The sequence below is a fragment of the Acanthaster planci genome, linkage group LG02 (genome assembly GCF_054643075.1).
Source record: "Acanthaster planci isolate LZ-2023a linkage group LG02, COTS_SCS, whole genome shotgun sequence".
Taxonomy (NCBI): domain Eukaryota; kingdom Metazoa; phylum Echinodermata; class Asteroidea; order Valvatida; family Acanthasteridae; genus Acanthaster; species Acanthaster planci.
This window is the reverse complement of record NC_141778.1, coordinates 35,343,842-35,360,494: the sequence shown is the minus strand read 5'-3', so window position 1 is coordinate 35,360,494 and position 16,653 is coordinate 35,343,842. Positions and strand designations below refer to the sequence as shown.

Genomic DNA, 16,653 nt, shown 5'->3' with positions numbered 1-16,653 from the left:
CTCAAATTCATTCCCAGACGAGTATCACTAGGCAAGCTACTCAGGTTATGAATATCGTGATTGGAACCTGTACCATTCTGATATTGTTTCAGAATCGCATCAGATGTCTCCGATAGATGTGTCATCGCTGACTTTCCTGTCTGATTAAATAAAACACACTCGTGTAAGAATGTCATAAGTTCAACAACAAAGACCATAAAATACTCGTGGAAGATGTCATAAGTTCAACAACAAACACCATAAAATACTCGTGGAAGACCGTCAACACAATGTATAAAGCTGTCGAGAAAACGCTCATTTGCGATACTCTTTGGATATTTCATTATTTATAGAGTCAGACGCCCTCTTACGGCGATATTAATCATTCCCTGTAAGTCATAACTGCAAACTCAAAGAGCAAACTAGCATCCCGAACTCAGCGGGTGCTCGATTTCAACAGAAAGCCACGATGCCATCCGACCGACTTGTCAAGCTGGAAACCTTAATGTTCAGCCTGGGACAGTTCTAAAACACCTCACACCATTGGCTCTCATCATCACCTCAATTTTCTTGGTTGTGGATATCTTTTTCATCTTTGTGATGGTAAATACACATTTGAGCGACACACTTTGCGTGGTATACAGTCAACACCGGAGAAATGAGAGACGCCAGTCGCCTACAACAGTTTGCCAAGACAAGCAACCCGACAACACCAAATTATGTTGCCCGTTATTGGACTTCGAATCTCCACTCAAACCAACACAAGCGTCAAAAGCCTGAACTGAAATCATTTTGGTAGAAAAAAAATGCACTGCAGAAGAAGTACGTCATCGTGCCTAACTGACTGGACATAAACAAATGTGGAGTTGCAAGGTATGTGTACATCAGCCATTTTAATTAAATCATTTTATTTTTGTGATATGAAAAGCAGGAATCTGAATTTATTAAGTTCCATAAATTTATTTAGCTTCGAAAACAATAGGGCGGTTTTGTTTGCTCGATGCAAAACAAATTGTTCGTCCCGATTCTGCAAAAATGCTGAATTAGGAAATTAGTATACAACAACACCAGTAAGACAAAATACTAATCTGGAATAATTTTTATAAGATTTAATACTTTTATCGTGTATTTTAACGCCTCAGTTTGACATTTGTAATCCATCTGCTGTCTTGAATTTTCGCCAATTATTGGCCCACTTTTGCTTTACATTTCTGCATTGTACCCTTCCGCTCCACGGTTGATTTGGAAATATTTCATTTGCTTGAGTATTGAGGTTGTTACTGATTGTACCGCTGGTCCGATTATAACAGAGCGTGTGATTCTACTCAACAATTTTTTTAGTGGACTACGTATTTCTGCAATAATGTCTACAAAATCTGCATCGAACAAAAAACTGCAGCTCATTATCATAAGCACGAATAATACAAATCTGTGCTTTAGGTGTCTCTGCGGCCGAAAAACTAATTCCAAAACTGCCTTCAATTAATTTGAAAGCGAAAGGTTATAATGGGTGGGAATACTTCCGTGAGAAGTCACGAATGTTCGTTTGTCGTTCTCACGCAAGCAAAGCATTAAGAAGCCAATTTCACACTGTCAAAAACAACTTTGGAATCTTCTATTAAAAATTGCCAAGTATCATAAAAAATACTGGTATGTAATATCGTGTTTACCGCAATAGTGCATGCCCCATCAAACCTTTCTACAGATACATGCTGTGTACTGTGGTTTTCTAAACAAACATACGGTAATGAACGTGAGGCATATCAATCACCCACACTCGTGTGTATAGAAGCATCATTGAGTTCACACGTGCAAATACATTGATGACAGTAATATTATGAAGACACTGGGTGACAATATCTTACCTCATAGGAACATTTGATTCCCATTAACTTGAATATATTTAATCTTTCGTAATTGGTGTTCACTGCCGTCATAGTTTGATTTTTAGGCTGAGTGAAATGCAGCTTTTTGGGGCCTTATACTAAATATCAAATGCTGAAAAGAAGTCGACTTATTTAGAATCCAATTCGATCCTGACACCGCAAAATATCTTGAATCATTGTCAATTTCCTGGCAGATCCGATTACACGAGCTATGTAATTTACTTGCGTGTAGGTATATCTCATGGAAAGGCGATGTCAAGTAATACGTCACCACGCGAGCACATCTTGCATGTCGAACACGCAGATAGCAAGACGGGACTCCATTGACTTTTAAGATTGTTTTCAGCATCCCTCATCTCACTTCTTGTTCATTTTCTCTTTGTTGCATGGCACAAAAGAGTTAGTGGATGGTTAGGAATGTAACGGTTGATTAAAAACCAGAAAAAAAGGGGGTTGAGAAAAAAGGGACTGATTAATAATAATCTAAAGCAAAAATGTCATACGTGCAGTTTGTACAGTTTGAGAGCCGTCCCACTCACCAGTAGACGTCAGTGATTCATTGCATACAAAAACCTGATTCAAAGGCCACCAACATTCAAAAGTCATAGCCTGAAACCCCTTTTGACACGCTTGAGCGTTGTTCAAACACGGATAGCTGCAATGAAGGTTTTTTTTCGACAGTGTCATGAAATTCACACTGAAGTATGAGCTTCCGGCCACTTGTATCTTATTTCTTTTCCTATTCCTTGTGAGTGCGGTCGGTTCAGGCTGCTTTTATTTGGGGGGCTGTCAATTCCTGCACTACACACTACAAAGTCGAGGCGAACAATTGGAAATACTATTGACTGACAAGGTGTCTCAAAACTCAATGCCATTTCATGGTGCTAGATTGAAAAGGGAATATTCGAGTCATGCCTCACTTGTCAAATTATCAAACCAGGCAAGTGTTTTGCTCGACCTCAGCGATATCAGAAGGCAAGGGTTAATGACAAACATCTCACTTTGTGATTGTGTTGAGTATTAAATTCCACACAAACATCGCAATAGCTGTCCTAGCAAAAACCGGTGAATGAAAAACATGATGAATTTATTGTCTAGATATAATGTGAAAGTGTAAAGTATAAAACAGATCTTCAATCTGCATACCAAACATTTGAAACTCCTACATACGAGGCTGTTTTGGTTCATTTGAGAAAGCCGAGAGATACTAAAAGGGATCATGTAATAATAATATTGTACTAAAAACTTTGAAATTGCACCAGCATTGTGGTTCAGTTATCCTGATTTTTTTCTATTTGTTTAACATTTTTAATCTGTATTCTGGGTCTTTTATGTTTTATGCTACTTTAGCTTTGCATATTCATAAGCAAAACTGTGATGTAATCAGAGGCATTGAACCTCAATGTTGCATTAATTATGCACCAAAAGATAGGAGAATTTTCTTTTACTTCGCTATCGAAGATTTCAATTTCCTTTGGCAATTTTTGTAAACGTAGATGGCACAAAGCCAGCAAGCAACCTTTTCACAGAAATGTTTTTGAAAAGCAAAATTTGGGTTCAAAATTAGAACACGAAAAATTGCATACTAAACAGTGTATCCCTGGATTTACATCACACTAACAGCGCCCTCACTCGTCTGGAAAAACTTATTGTTTTAAATAATTGAAAAAGTGCACTTTACAGTTCACTTAGTCCCAAACATAAATCAGACAGTTTTCATACATCGCAGAAGAGTTCAGCGTTCATAAAAAGTGTTCTAAGAAAAATCATTACATTGATCCTTTAATATCCCTGCCTATAGCGAGGGGAAATCAACTAATTGCTTCAAAAAATATGAATGGTCTTGGTCATAAATATGACTTGCCTTATGGAGGGAACGTAAACAATTGAAATTAAGACCATACTTGTTAGGACTTCATCACTTAGACTTTTAAAAATCTCATTTCTCGGGAGAATCACGTACACTTGATTTTGAGAGCACATACCCGTTTATCATTCTAGCATAAGTGTCCCAGCTCAAAGAATTTGTTGTAAATCAAGAAACTTGTCTGAAATGTGTCCATTGCCATGCTATCGACCGTTATAGTTTTGAACAAAAGATGCATTTTCTGGTATACAAATATTAAAGATTCTAATTAGGGTTTACCGAAACCTATCATAAAGTAAAAAAAACAGTGAAAACCGACTGATCTCCCTGAGCGTTTTCCTTATGGCGTAAAATGCTTTATTTAGAGAAGAAATCCAACTTTCTTTTCATAATTCACTGATAAATGACTGTATGCATCTGAAGTGCTTTGTAAACCTTGTACATTATCACAGACTGCTTGCGTGTTTTGTCGTCCCATCGTCAAACACTGGTTATTGATCATCGCATGAAGGCTACTGAAGGGTGTAAGTTAATACATTACAGACGTTTTGATTAAAAAGCTTCCAGTAGTTAAACAGATAGAAAAACAGCCTCTCTTGGCATTGCAGGAATTTTGGAGAACACCTCAAAAGCTTTAACGGTTAAAATCAGCTGTCTTGATACAGCGCTGCAAAATATTTTGACAATGCTGCGGTGGATGCTTGCTAATAACTACAATCGTTTCGAATCTCCCTTGGTATCTAATGGCAGGGCCCTGTAACACTTCTGCGTATCCTAAGTCTTTATGAGTTGCACATCGGCGTTTTTTTCATACGCAGTCGTACGCACAATACGCACCTCAAATGCATCTCAATCGTATTGCCTACGTTTTGTGTACGCAGGCATGCGCACAGTACTGCCCAGTACGCCTTAAAGCTTCGGGCATTCACAAAACTACGCTGGGTAAGCTGTTACGTAGGTCATAAGTTATAAATACGCAGTGCATCGGTCCTGCATCAGTCGAACACGGTACGAGTACGCTATGTGTGTGTGGGCTTAAGCAGTTCATACGCAATTATACGCTGACCTCCTGGCACACACCCCGTCAGCGTATGAGCCGCATATATTGGACGCATACATAGCGTACTTGCAGTGCAGATACAACGCACGCTGAACGAACTCATAGCGAATGCCGACGTAAGTTGCACGAATCTGTACCGTTCGTCCATCGTGCAGCGCATTGTACTTATTTGTAACTTATTTGTAATGAGAAACGCACAGACGGCGTACAGATGGCGTACTTGCCGTACATCCAAGGTACACTCGAGATTTTGGTATAAATATCATGGCTCCTCTAGACTTCAGGCTGAACAGACCTCCTAAAGATGGCAAATCCTGGCTAGAACCGGCGAGACCACATGATTGCTGTCATCCAACATGGCATCGTGAACCTGCGGCGAGAATACGCTCGGAAGACGCTCTGCATTCGTCGGAAGTGCGTCAGACGTGCGGTCGACATGAGTCAGATGCGTCCGGAATACGATCGGCATGCGCACTGCATACGCAGCTATTTGCTGCAAGAAAAATAGTGTAGCGCACTGCATACGCATTTCCTACTCACCTCATACGCGATGGAGGCGCTGAATTCGTTACTTTTACCCTAGATGTGCGTAACCCATAAGTCAGAGTCCTCGAAAAACTTCGAAATTTGGAGCGTACGGTTGCGTATTGAAAAATTTTAATGAGGACCTCATAAGGACTTGATATACGCAAAAATGTGACAGAGCCTGAAGTCAACGAGTTGTAAGTATCTCTGTTATACCATCCATTTCAGATTGTTTGTGCTTGCGTTCATAGTTAGAACTGCAAACGTTGAAGCCCAGAGAGTAAATTTTATCAGCTTTTATTTCGCCAGTTTTATTTACTCGTCAAACATGAGAAGTGTCGTCCTAGTCATAATAAAATAGATACCATTAACAGACGGACAAAAACTGCATTTAAAATTACAGTTTACATCTGTATCTGGGAAAATGTTAAACCCACTGATGGTCAATGGGAGAAAAGAATCCCTGAACATGTTTGTCTTCAGTAGAGGGTGTTGGATTTTTCCAGTCTTACTAAAGGTGAGAGTGAACCGATCAGTATCAGGCAAACATCAGCACCAATTAACATTGCTGATATTCTACTTTCATGACTACAGAATGAAAACACAAAATTTATTCCATAGAAAGATTTCATACGCCTGGAAAAATTTTTCTGCTTATTGTGCTGGGTGTTCCTTTAGACTCTTGGAGCGACTCCCATTCTCTTGAATTCATTCTACCCCACTTCTTTAGTAATTCTCATTGTTCTCGGCGTCTTTGGCAATTACTCTGATCTGTTTTTCTTTTTTTTTTTTTGCAATTTGGCGAAGGGAATTTTTTACACGTCACTAAGTCGCACACTCAATTTGATTTAATTCTGAATCAAAAAGGTTTGACTTCAACCTCATTTTCCTGTCAAAAACATATTTTCACTGCTTGACGGAAATTTCATTTTGAAGTTTCCAACTTTGAAAAAGAGGGCATTGCTGCTCTTCATAATTACTACAGGCAGGTCTGGGAGCACGTTGCAATAACCGCACTCAGTCCATATAGTCAATAACATGGAATAAACATGCACTTCTTGGTATATCTACATCAAACATTCGTCCAATTCGAGTGGTTTAATATTGGACAGCATATTATAAGGAGGACAGGTGCACAGGAATGACTGTCATGATTGCTCGACTTGGTAAATAAGTAAAATGGTTTTCCTTTACGTCACTGCACTGTTAATTTAATGTGTTTGTTTGTCCAGACAATAATCCAACGAAAAGAAACGCTGATGGCAACGTAGAGAAAGAATTTCGCATTTACACATCCGGGAAAGATTTTTATTTATTGTTTATTATTGTTATTTCAATCGCCAGAATTACTCGGCTAGTCTTCGCGCACTGTTTTATTTACCTACTGATATTTCATTTGAATCAGGACTGTGACAAATCCCAATAACTGAATACCCGACCGAAAGTGGGGCGACATCCGATCTAGTGTCTTAATTTGTATTACCCAAATCCTTTGTCTCAAATTTTAAAACTAACTAAGGAAGGAAAAAAACTGCTTTTACAAAGAGAGAAATACAATGTCTCAGGAGTGTTTCAAGAACAACCGCTGTTTAATTGCGTTTGACGCACTCCAAGGTAGTTCTCGGGTGAATCGCACAGTGGGAAAATGCTTTACTAAGTCTTCCACTTCCGTATTCCGTAGCGCATATACTTGTTGGGTTCCTGGAACCTGGCAAAACACAATTCTTAATTTCAATTAATTGCATGATGAGCCGATGTTATAAATCCCCTTTTTACCTCAATGATTGAATTGGTTGTATTTCATGTGTCTCATGCAGGACGACGCAAGCAGGTGTAATTTCCGTCGGAGATGGATGCTACTGAGTTGCAGGATGATGCAGTAATAATTTTCCCTTCTCCGATATCACTACACCGACGAACCAGCTAGCAACACACCATCACCGACTCCCTTAGCTTCTACTCTCCCGGTCCCTGGTGTGCTTCGGCAGCGTGCCGTCTGTATACTCTTGACACTTAGAAATGAGAAACGAGATTGTTCTCATTTTCGTTATGTGCTCAGCCGGCAAGGCCTAGGATTGATTTCAAAAATCAGACGGTCTTTTTCCATGATGACTGTCGAAGTTGATCTGTTTACAGCAGATTGAATTTCACACTGTATACATGATATAAAAGAACCACTCTCTCGAGGGAGGAAGCCTTTCCGATCCGTCTGTGTGTGAATGAAATTTGACAGCTCCTTCATGAATTCATGGCAGACAGACAGATGACTTGATTTGTAGTTCTTCATCAACGTTTCTTTCAAAAAACGCTTGAGACATCATTGACGTTTATCAGTCACAGTTCGTACTTCCATTAAGATCTTGAGAGACCAAGGACAACGGCAAAAATTCATCAAACTTAAGAAAAGGCAAAAGTCATTTACCAAACACGCCGAAGAGTTTGTTCTTCTTTGAGTTCAACGATGTTTGCGTCATACCCAGTTACTGGGTAACAACGGCCCAACGCTAGCTCAAGGAAAACACTTTGGTTCAAACGCATATTGCTACGGCAAAATACAAGGCCAACGCCAAACAATACCATTAGGGGATAATGTACGCGAGACGTCGGACACCATAATCTTTCGGTTGCTATTTACTTGTCCAATGCTACACTTACAACATGTCTCTGCTTAAACCTTAGGACCTCGGCGTTGACTTTATCTCACTTTGAATCGAAGCAGAAAATGTGCACAAATATGTACGGTAACTTGACGTGTTACGACGACGCAACCTCCAGGTATATACAGGCGTTTTTCAACAGTATCAACACGGTTCTGATTATATGCGGAAACACATTAGCACTTGTCATCGTGTATCGGACCAAAGCTCTTCAAGATGCCGCATTCTGCTTTCTCATGAACCTTGCTCTCAGCGACCTCCTACTGGGTGTCATCAGTCAACCTCCTTCATTGTATTACGCTATTTCTTGCCACTGGCCAGGCGGTCCAGATGGATTTTACTGCCAATTTGTGGGTTTCTGCATATGCTTACTGTGTTCAGTTTCCGTCATATCGCTTGGATTGGTTAGTTATGAACGGTACCATTACACGGTCCACCCCTTCCAGCACATCAACAAGTTCACGCTCTATCGATCTTTAAATGCATGCGTAATTGTTTGGCTGTATTCCGCTATCGCATCCCTTTTTCCAGTGGTTGGTATTTGGAAAGGTGTAGGGTTGCAACCCTATAATGCCCTGTGTAATATCCAATGGGAGGAGGAACCAATGTATTTGGTGGCCATGATAGTGGGCGTGTTACTCCCCTCCTGGGCGATGATTACATTCTCTTATTACAACATTGTGAAAGTTGCGCGTAAAGCTCGTAAGATCGACGTCATTAAAAATCAGGTGACTCTCCGTAACCGTGCACCAGTCTCCAATATTGCCAGTAACATCCCTGCGTGTATAGCGACTGGTGTCTTGGATGACAGTTACCATGACGACAGTACAATCAGCACGATTCATGCCACATCAAGGTCTTGCAAAAATCGGGCAAATTTTAAAAAAACCATGAGAAGCAACAAGTGCACGCTGACTGTCAGCCTACTGGTGGGGACTTTCATAGTTTGTTGGACTCCTTATGTCATCGTAAATATCATCCAAGCTGTGCAATGTACACCCAATTCATTCGAAGCAATTGCATTTGCCCAATGGATGTGCATCTTTAATAGCGCATGCAATCCACTTATTTACGGACTGACGAACAAAACTTTTCGGGAAGGAGTCAGCAAGTTAATGCGAGAACTGAAATGCCGGAGACGAATCTGACTGTACAGGAGCTACAGGAACTGACTAAGGATCTTAGTCACGATAAGATTATTTGGCCCTAAATAGGCCATCTAACCTACGGACTTGCCCGATATAAGGGCTTGTGGTTGTACTTTCAAATTAATGTTCAACTTAATCAGCTATTACAAAAGCAAAGATGTCGATACCGTATTCGACGGCACATATTGCACATGACACGATACTTTCTCAGTTAAACATTTGCAAACGTTATTTTGTCAAATTGTTTTATCTTTTACTGAAATGAACTAGTGAAGGGTAAAATTCGGTTAAACGTGTGCTATGGTGTCACAAATTTGTTATACAGGACATTGAAGCTCATCCCACTTTAAAAGGTTGATACGCCCCCCCCATGTCTTTGCTTCTCCCCTCTTCATACATGTGATGTCATCGGCGATCACGTCATCCATATAGCTCGACTCACGGTATACTGCATCCTCTCGCAAAATGTCCAGCTGGGGCCAATTTTACACAGCTGCTGCTGAAGCACAAAATTTGCTTAAGGGGGAAAAACTTTACTTAATAAACAAAGGTTACCAGCTCAAACTGTATCTGAATACCAAAGCTAAATACAATCCCCAAACAATATACATCCCATGGAGTTCTAGCTGGTTACCTGATTTATCAAACAAGGTTTTCTCGTGCGAGTTTTGGCTGGTTACCTGATTTATCAAGCAAGGTTTTCTCGTGCGAGTTTTGGCTGGTTACCTGATTTATCAAACAAGGTTTTCTCGTGCGAGTTTTGGCTGGTTACCTGATTTATCAAACAAGGTTTTCTCGTGCGAGTTTTGGCTGGTTACCTGATTTATCAAGCAAGGTTTTCTCGTGCGAGTTTTGGCTGGTTACCTGATTTATCAAACAAGGTTTTCTCGTGCGAGTTTTGGCTGGTTACCTGATTTATCAAGTAAGGTTTTCTCGTGCGAGTTTTGGCTGGTTACCTGATTTTTCAAGCAAGGTTTTCTCGTGCGAGTTTTGGCTGGTTACCTGATTTATCAAACAAGGTTTTCTCGTGCGAGTTTTGGCTGGTTACCTGATTTATCAAGTAAGGTTTTCTCGTGCGAGTTTTGGCTGGTTACCTGATTTACCAAGCAAGGTTTTCTCGTGCGAGTTTTGGCTGGTTACCTGATTTATCAAACAAGGTTTTCTCGTGCGAGTTTTGGCTGGTTACCTGATTTATCAAGTAAGGTTTTCTCGTGCGAGTTTTGGCTGGTTACCTGATTTATCAAGTAAGGTTTTCTCACGCTTAAGCAAATTTTGTGCTTAAAAGCTCTATGAAATTTGCCCCAGTTCACACTGAATATGTGATATAAATGCTGTGCATTGTAGTTTACCGATGGAGATGAATGCTTTGTTCGTCAAATTGAAAAGATGTCTTGACACAAGCCGTGGATAACATGCGCCTTCAACTGTCGCCATGTCAACTAGGCCGTGACTTTTGCTTAATATAATGTATAGTTCAGTCGTATTAACTTTCTGAAGCAAGGTTACACGTTCAAGCACTTTGTCTATACCTCAAACAAACGAACATAGTCATGCCATCATTTTTATAGAAGAGATGTTAAATTGATACTTTACCCTTGTTGGAAACAAAATGTCATTCAATGCATTCACTGCGGAACATTTTCTACCCTGCAGAAAAATAATCACTCTCGCAAAGTTGCAATATCTTGAAAAGCATCGATGCTAGAAAATGTGGATTTCACCAGGCAACTTTGGAAAACTGTAGCTTTTCCATTTTCACAGCGTGGACTTGAACGCTTTGTACTCTTGTTCAATAATTTTCTGGAGTGTTCAAAGCTAAGGTATTCATTCATTTCTGTATCACTATATACAGTTCACTTAACGTTCATCCGGTTCGTAAGTGACTTCGTCACAAAGGTGCCACAATTTGCAGGCTCCCATTGGACGATCGCTGAAGTTGTGCGTTAACTTCAATGGTTCCATGTAAACAGGTTTGGTGGAAACGGCGATGAATGCATGTATCTATGTCATAATGGAGAGCAATGATCTATGTGCAATGCATGTGCAGTGGGCGTGGTTTAAACTGAAGTGACGTCACACTTACGAACCAGATTGCCTTTAGTTCAGTCTACTCACGTACGCGCAGATTTACACCTTTGTTCACACTGTGTAGGCCTACTAGACTTCAGTAGTTTGGCTCACTTGTAGTTGTAAACAATATCCTATACTTACTTACTTGATCGATCGATCGATCGATCGGTCGGTCGATCGAGTACTCTGAGGGATAATAGTAACAAACAATAACCTTAATATATATGGATAAGGCAAAGTAATAATTCTTTATAATACGTATGTTTACCCTAGCCTGCGCACGCTAACTTGGAATCTTGCTGCCAAATTTTGATTCGACATGATTACTGAGCACTATCATGTTCAACCATTAAAAGAAAGGGAACAATGAAAGCGAAAAACAACCTTGACTTTCACTAGTTACGAGTTATAACCGGTTACTGGTTAATTAAACAATACGAAGTAAAGTAGTTAATCTTATATTTAAAAATTATCACCTTCTGAGTGTGTTTCATGTTTTGCAAAGATTCGGAATGCAACAGCACTGCTTACAAACGTATGTTGTAAGACGTATTAAGAATACAGTAGTCGAATGTCAACATTTTATTGTTTAGGTTATTTTTTGTATTTGTCTGGTTATTTCACTGTAGAGATAATGTACATTCTTTGTCGGGATAAGATTTGAGGAGCTTCAAGATGGTCATTCGGGTCAGTTTTCTGCCTGTACATATGTATATGTGTATAGCACAGAAAGTAATACAGGTTACCAATGAACCAAAATAGCAGGCTGTAGGCTTACTGCTTGAAGCTGGATCTTTGCTGATTTTTCAAATTATGATAATTATAGTAATAGAACACAAGCAATAGTAACAGCGTTGGAAAATTAGTCTGAGCACCGAGGGGTGGCCGAGAGCGAGTGTCAACGCATCATGGACGATCGAATGAAGGTTGCCAATACCACGTTAGAATTGATTCAAGACACAAGGTGTCAAGCATGGAGACATTTCATGTGTTCGTTCTTGGAACAAGGTAGATGGTTGCACAGTCACGCTCAAGCAAAGGCAGCCAAAAACATTCTCCATTCACTTTCAATGCAGATTCCCCCTTTGAAATTTGTGCAGGCATCCCTTATTAGCTTTTACACTTGTCATTTTAATGATTGCATTGATAACAATCAGTCCCAACTCGCACAGTACAAGTTGGAAAAATGAAGAAGGAATTGATCCAATGTTTTTACTGGTTGTGAAATATTCTCAATCCCTATCTGGTTGGGGAACAAGAAGAATTCCGTGGTGTAAGTCAATGGTGTATAAATCCACCAGCACAATAATCGGTCCCAAGTTAAAGTTACCCACATTACATTATGAGGTACGTGTCCTGCTGAAATCAATTATTTGGGACAAATTCCACTCTTCGAATGATTCAGTCGAGCTGGTGAAAATAGAAAAATGGTATAATCAATCCGAGATGACTCGAATCGAACTTTGAACAGTTTTTATCCAAGTGCCGTTCGTTTATAAAGTGATCAAGCGTAATTTCAGTGTTACAATGATTATATTAATTTTAATGTTTTGTGACTGTAACCGTATTTGACTTATCTTATCGTCTCTAAGTATTCTTAATTGTTATACGTGAATTAATTTTAATGCTCGTAACACCACACTGAATTTCAATTTATGTTTACACAAATGACAATAAAATATTCAGAAATTCTTGCCAGGAAACTGAACTTCTTCCAGCTAGATATAATCAAGTTAAAACCATACTTGAAATAGTCCCACCGAGGAATTTTTCCTCGACACATATTTATGCACTTTATATTCTAAAAGAATATAAGGCCGAAAAAATAGTTCTGCTTCTGCTTAGGCCTAAATGCCTCTCAAATGTAGGGTAGGTAGGTCGGAATTTTTTGGTCAATTTTTGTGCTGATTGAATGGCATGAACGGGGACAAAATTACCACGAAAAGTGGTAAAAACTTGCCTTAATCGATAAAAAAATGTCCACAGTGGACATTTCTTACGAATTATGGATAAACTAAGTTCAACGCTAGTCGGGTAATTACGAAGGCAAACTGACCAACAATGTCACTGTATCGTGTGGTAAGCGTGCGTGATGCATCCAGATGGGCAGGCGTTAACCTCTTGCCGCGGCAGGAAATTTTGTGGAACACGCTCGCTTCAAATACGAGCAAAACAACCTCAAATAAAACTCGTGATCACAGAAACAACATTCATAGACAAGAGACCAAGAATTAACTTGCAGAAATTTTCTTGCAACATTAATGTTTTTTCGACGAACAGCTGTTGGGTGTGTACAGCCGGTGTAGTGTAACGACACTATTTCGACTAGGGCGTGTAGACTGGTTGCCACATTTCCATCAGGGTCGCGCCGAACTTGAAAACTAGGGTCGGTCAGGAAACCGGAAAAAGACGTATCCTGTTGGTTTAGCGTGTGAAGACTACATGTACATGTATTTAACTTGTACTGCAAAGTGCACTTTTCTGAAAATATCCAAAATTATCTATGCTTTATTACAGACAACTGAGGGCGCTGTCGCCCAGATGTTAATCAGGGGAGATATTGTCTAATTTATTGTTTCTGTTAAAATTTTGAACCCAACGTTTGCTCGCTGCAGATTTGTTTGCTTGTTGGAAAGCATTTACCCAACAAGAAATCACTAAATAAAAGAAAATTTAGGACTGCAATATTACATTCTTGCCAATTTTAAACACAAATTAAGGCAACATTGAGATTTTGTTTGGGAAGAAACATGACATTTTTCTCATGAATAATAATGGAAAATCGAAAATGTAATATACATGCAAATTAACATTGTAATACCTTTTCAATAAACAAAATAAATACTGGGAAAAACACTGATTAAAGCACCAAGGTGCATTTTAAACGGGGACAGTCATGGACCTCTCTGTATAATAACAGGTATATAAAGGATTTCATCAATGTCAATATTGACTTGTGTTTATTGTATGAATAGCACAGATTCATCAGGTGCTATGGGTTTTACGCGCCTAGCAGCTCGTTATCATTAGGCAAATCAATTCTCAATTTGCTTTGCCAAGCAAATCAAGCTGATTTGATGAAGTCGACAGGATACACCAATTTAGCTCATTATACTAAACCAGTCTCTGGCTACTTCTCATATTTCCATTTGTGAATTCCTGTACCATCCATCTTTCACAGTAATCAGATTATCAACCTGCCACAGCTCACTTAATCAAGCTCCGACACCTTAATGGGATTTTTTACTTTACACCACTTGGCTGCTAATGGATTTTTGTATTTGCTGAAGTGCATGTACAGCAGTAGTGAATGCCAACAACTATGGATGGAGTTGGAGTAGCAAATTGTTGGCAAGAAGGAAACCATTTGGGGATAATAACACATCGTTATGACTCCTTTGCATAAAACAGCACAGTGGAAGTACCTGTCTCCATTTTTTCTGCTCAGCCAAACAAACATGAAATGGGATGTAGAAAACTAGGCCACTACAATAATAGAATGTTAATAGCATAATATATTATAAAGGAGGGCGGCAGAATTTAGTCCCAAGGGTACTGAATGAAAAAAAATGAAAGTGGTTGCACTGTCTAGTCTGATATACTCAAGCTGTGCAAATGTTCAGGTGTGTTGCGAAGACATCAATTTAATTGAAAATGTCAAGTTCAGTATAAAATTAATGTGTTTCTCTGTCTGTCTGAATTGATAGGTAGTACAAACCAAAAAACAAGGAATTGATTGAGCAAAATGTTGAAAAAAAATAGCAATTAATCTCTTACCTGTTTTCAATCTGGGTAAGCAACCGGTACCTTTCTTGCATATATCACCTTTACAAGGCAGGCTCATTCCATTCAGATAAATTTCAAGAGTGTGAATCATGGATCAGTGGATGTGACAAATTATGGATGAGAAAGCTCGGAGGTGAAATCTGTGGAGTGCAAAATGTGAGTCCAAAGGTTAAAAGTAGAAAGTTAAATGGCCTCACTCACTCAGCAAGTCATAAACAGAAACTGTGAACTCCATTAGCATTTGTGCACTGAGGATACCCCCAAGACAAAATGCATGAACTTAAGATGAATGGTAACATAGAGCTTGAAGTCGCCACTTTAACATACATTTTCCATTGACACTTTGCAACACACATCACTCCTGACACTTATTCCACGGCAATTTTTTTTTTGTTGCAATTTTGATTTACATCACACACTTCTCAAAACCTAATATGAAAGGGTGTGCGCCATCCCAGCAACCATAAAGTACTTACACGAATGGATGCATAAAATTAAATAAACACTGCTTCACTGATTTTAGCGTAGTACAAGGCAATAAGATCCATGGGGAGTTGGCAGATCAAAACCCTGCTCTACCCGCCAAAAACTAGAAAAATAAAAGACAAATGTCAGCTAAAGCCTACCTCTTGACAAACCTGGATCAGCCCAGCCCCACAGTGGTTAAGTGAGCTTTTCAAAATATAAGAAAAAAGGTAAGCCCATGTCTGAAATAAGAAATGAAATACAACGCAACCTAACTTTGCTCATACTGAAAGGGAACTGTTTATCAGAACTGAGGAAACAAAGCCCCACGGGCCTCTATCATGTGGCAGCCATCTTGCTTTTCTACCCTTTAAAGCAATGTAAGCGATCTGAGGCTAGGCTGGAAGGAAAAATAGTCTGTTCCCTGTTGTCAATATGTGAAATTGTATTGCTATTGCCGATGTACCTACGGGAAACAAGACAAACATGGCAGCATCGGTAGAGGTCTCAAAAGGAGAGCTGTAACCGTGGTCCATGGAGATTGAAACAAGGCATGCAAATAACTGAAAATCCACTCTTATATATTCAGACTGACTGGTTGTGCGTGGAATTGGGAGCTGCCCTCATTTAAAAGAAACAAAATTGCTGACAGGAAACACACGCTGTCAAGTCATGCGGGCCAATCAAAACCCAGGCTGTTTTTCAATGTATCTTTACTTGCACTCAGGACACTTATCCTAACCCCTTCAAAAGCCGAAAATGGCAACAATTTCCAAATTTACCTCGCAGTGTGGGTCGCAAGGCCAAAATTATTTTTCAAGACAAACAATTGCAAGTACATGTAGGCCTAGCCAGGCCGCCTACTTAAGTTAAGGTAAGCCTCGCCACAGAGACAAACATTAATGTAAAGAAAATTCACAGAATAATTTCATTTGCCAGCTGTTAAATCAAAGACTTATCTAATCGACGACCACGAACTCTGTCTACCCTGAAAGTCTTTAGGGGGAATTCTCTTGCTACTGTATCCATGGTGATTAAGAGCACTTAACCGCCTGTGTGTCACTGTCACTTCCCACTTCTAGTCTGTTCCTTTTCATTTCATGAAAAATACTGAAGATCACGCAGTTTCATTGTGTCCGCATCGAGTAGGAACAACAGAGGGCGTGCTTTGAAATTAAATGGACCATGCATGGTTCACACCATTGATGAT

General features: G+C 39.5%; 2 protein-coding genes across 8 annotated transcripts in view; one reads left to right on the top strand and one right to left on the bottom strand.

The window, feature by feature from the left end:
* Positions 1-16,653, bottom strand: part of LOC110985922 (acid-sensing ion channel 1B-like) — a 50,720-nt gene that overhangs the window by 30,667 nt on the left and 3,400 nt on the right. The window contains exons 1-3 of one of the 6 annotated variants that reach the window (XM_087131483.1): positions 16,464-16,546; positions 15,605-15,650; positions 14,970-15,118 (exon numbers count right to left, since the gene is read on the bottom strand). The gene's annotated coding sequence lies outside the window, so the exon portion shown is untranslated. Of the gene's footprint in view, positions 1-73; positions 141-11,237; positions 11,314-14,969; positions 15,119-15,604; positions 16,270-16,463; positions 16,598-16,653 lie in introns of those variants that run through there. The other 5 variants (XM_087131495.1, XM_087131490.1, XM_022247391.2 and 2 more) reach the window with 5 other exon arrangements.
* LOC110985926 (G protein-coupled receptor 161-like) lies at positions 158-12,895 on the top strand. 2 transcript variants are annotated; one of them, XM_087131511.1, is made up of 2 exons: positions 158-852; positions 7,135-12,895. In XM_087131511.1, exon 2 carries the CDS (start codon positions 8,040-8,042, stop codon positions 9,120-9,122), a length of 1,083 nt encoding a protein of 360 aa, XP_086987637.1. In that variant the 5' UTR covers positions 158-852; positions 7,135-8,039; the 3' UTR covers positions 9,123-12,895. The 2 variants fall into 2 exon arrangements, with proteins under 2 accessions (XP_086987637.1, XP_086987640.1); XM_087131514.1 differs by lacking the exon at positions 158-852 and adding an exon at positions 4,778-5,514.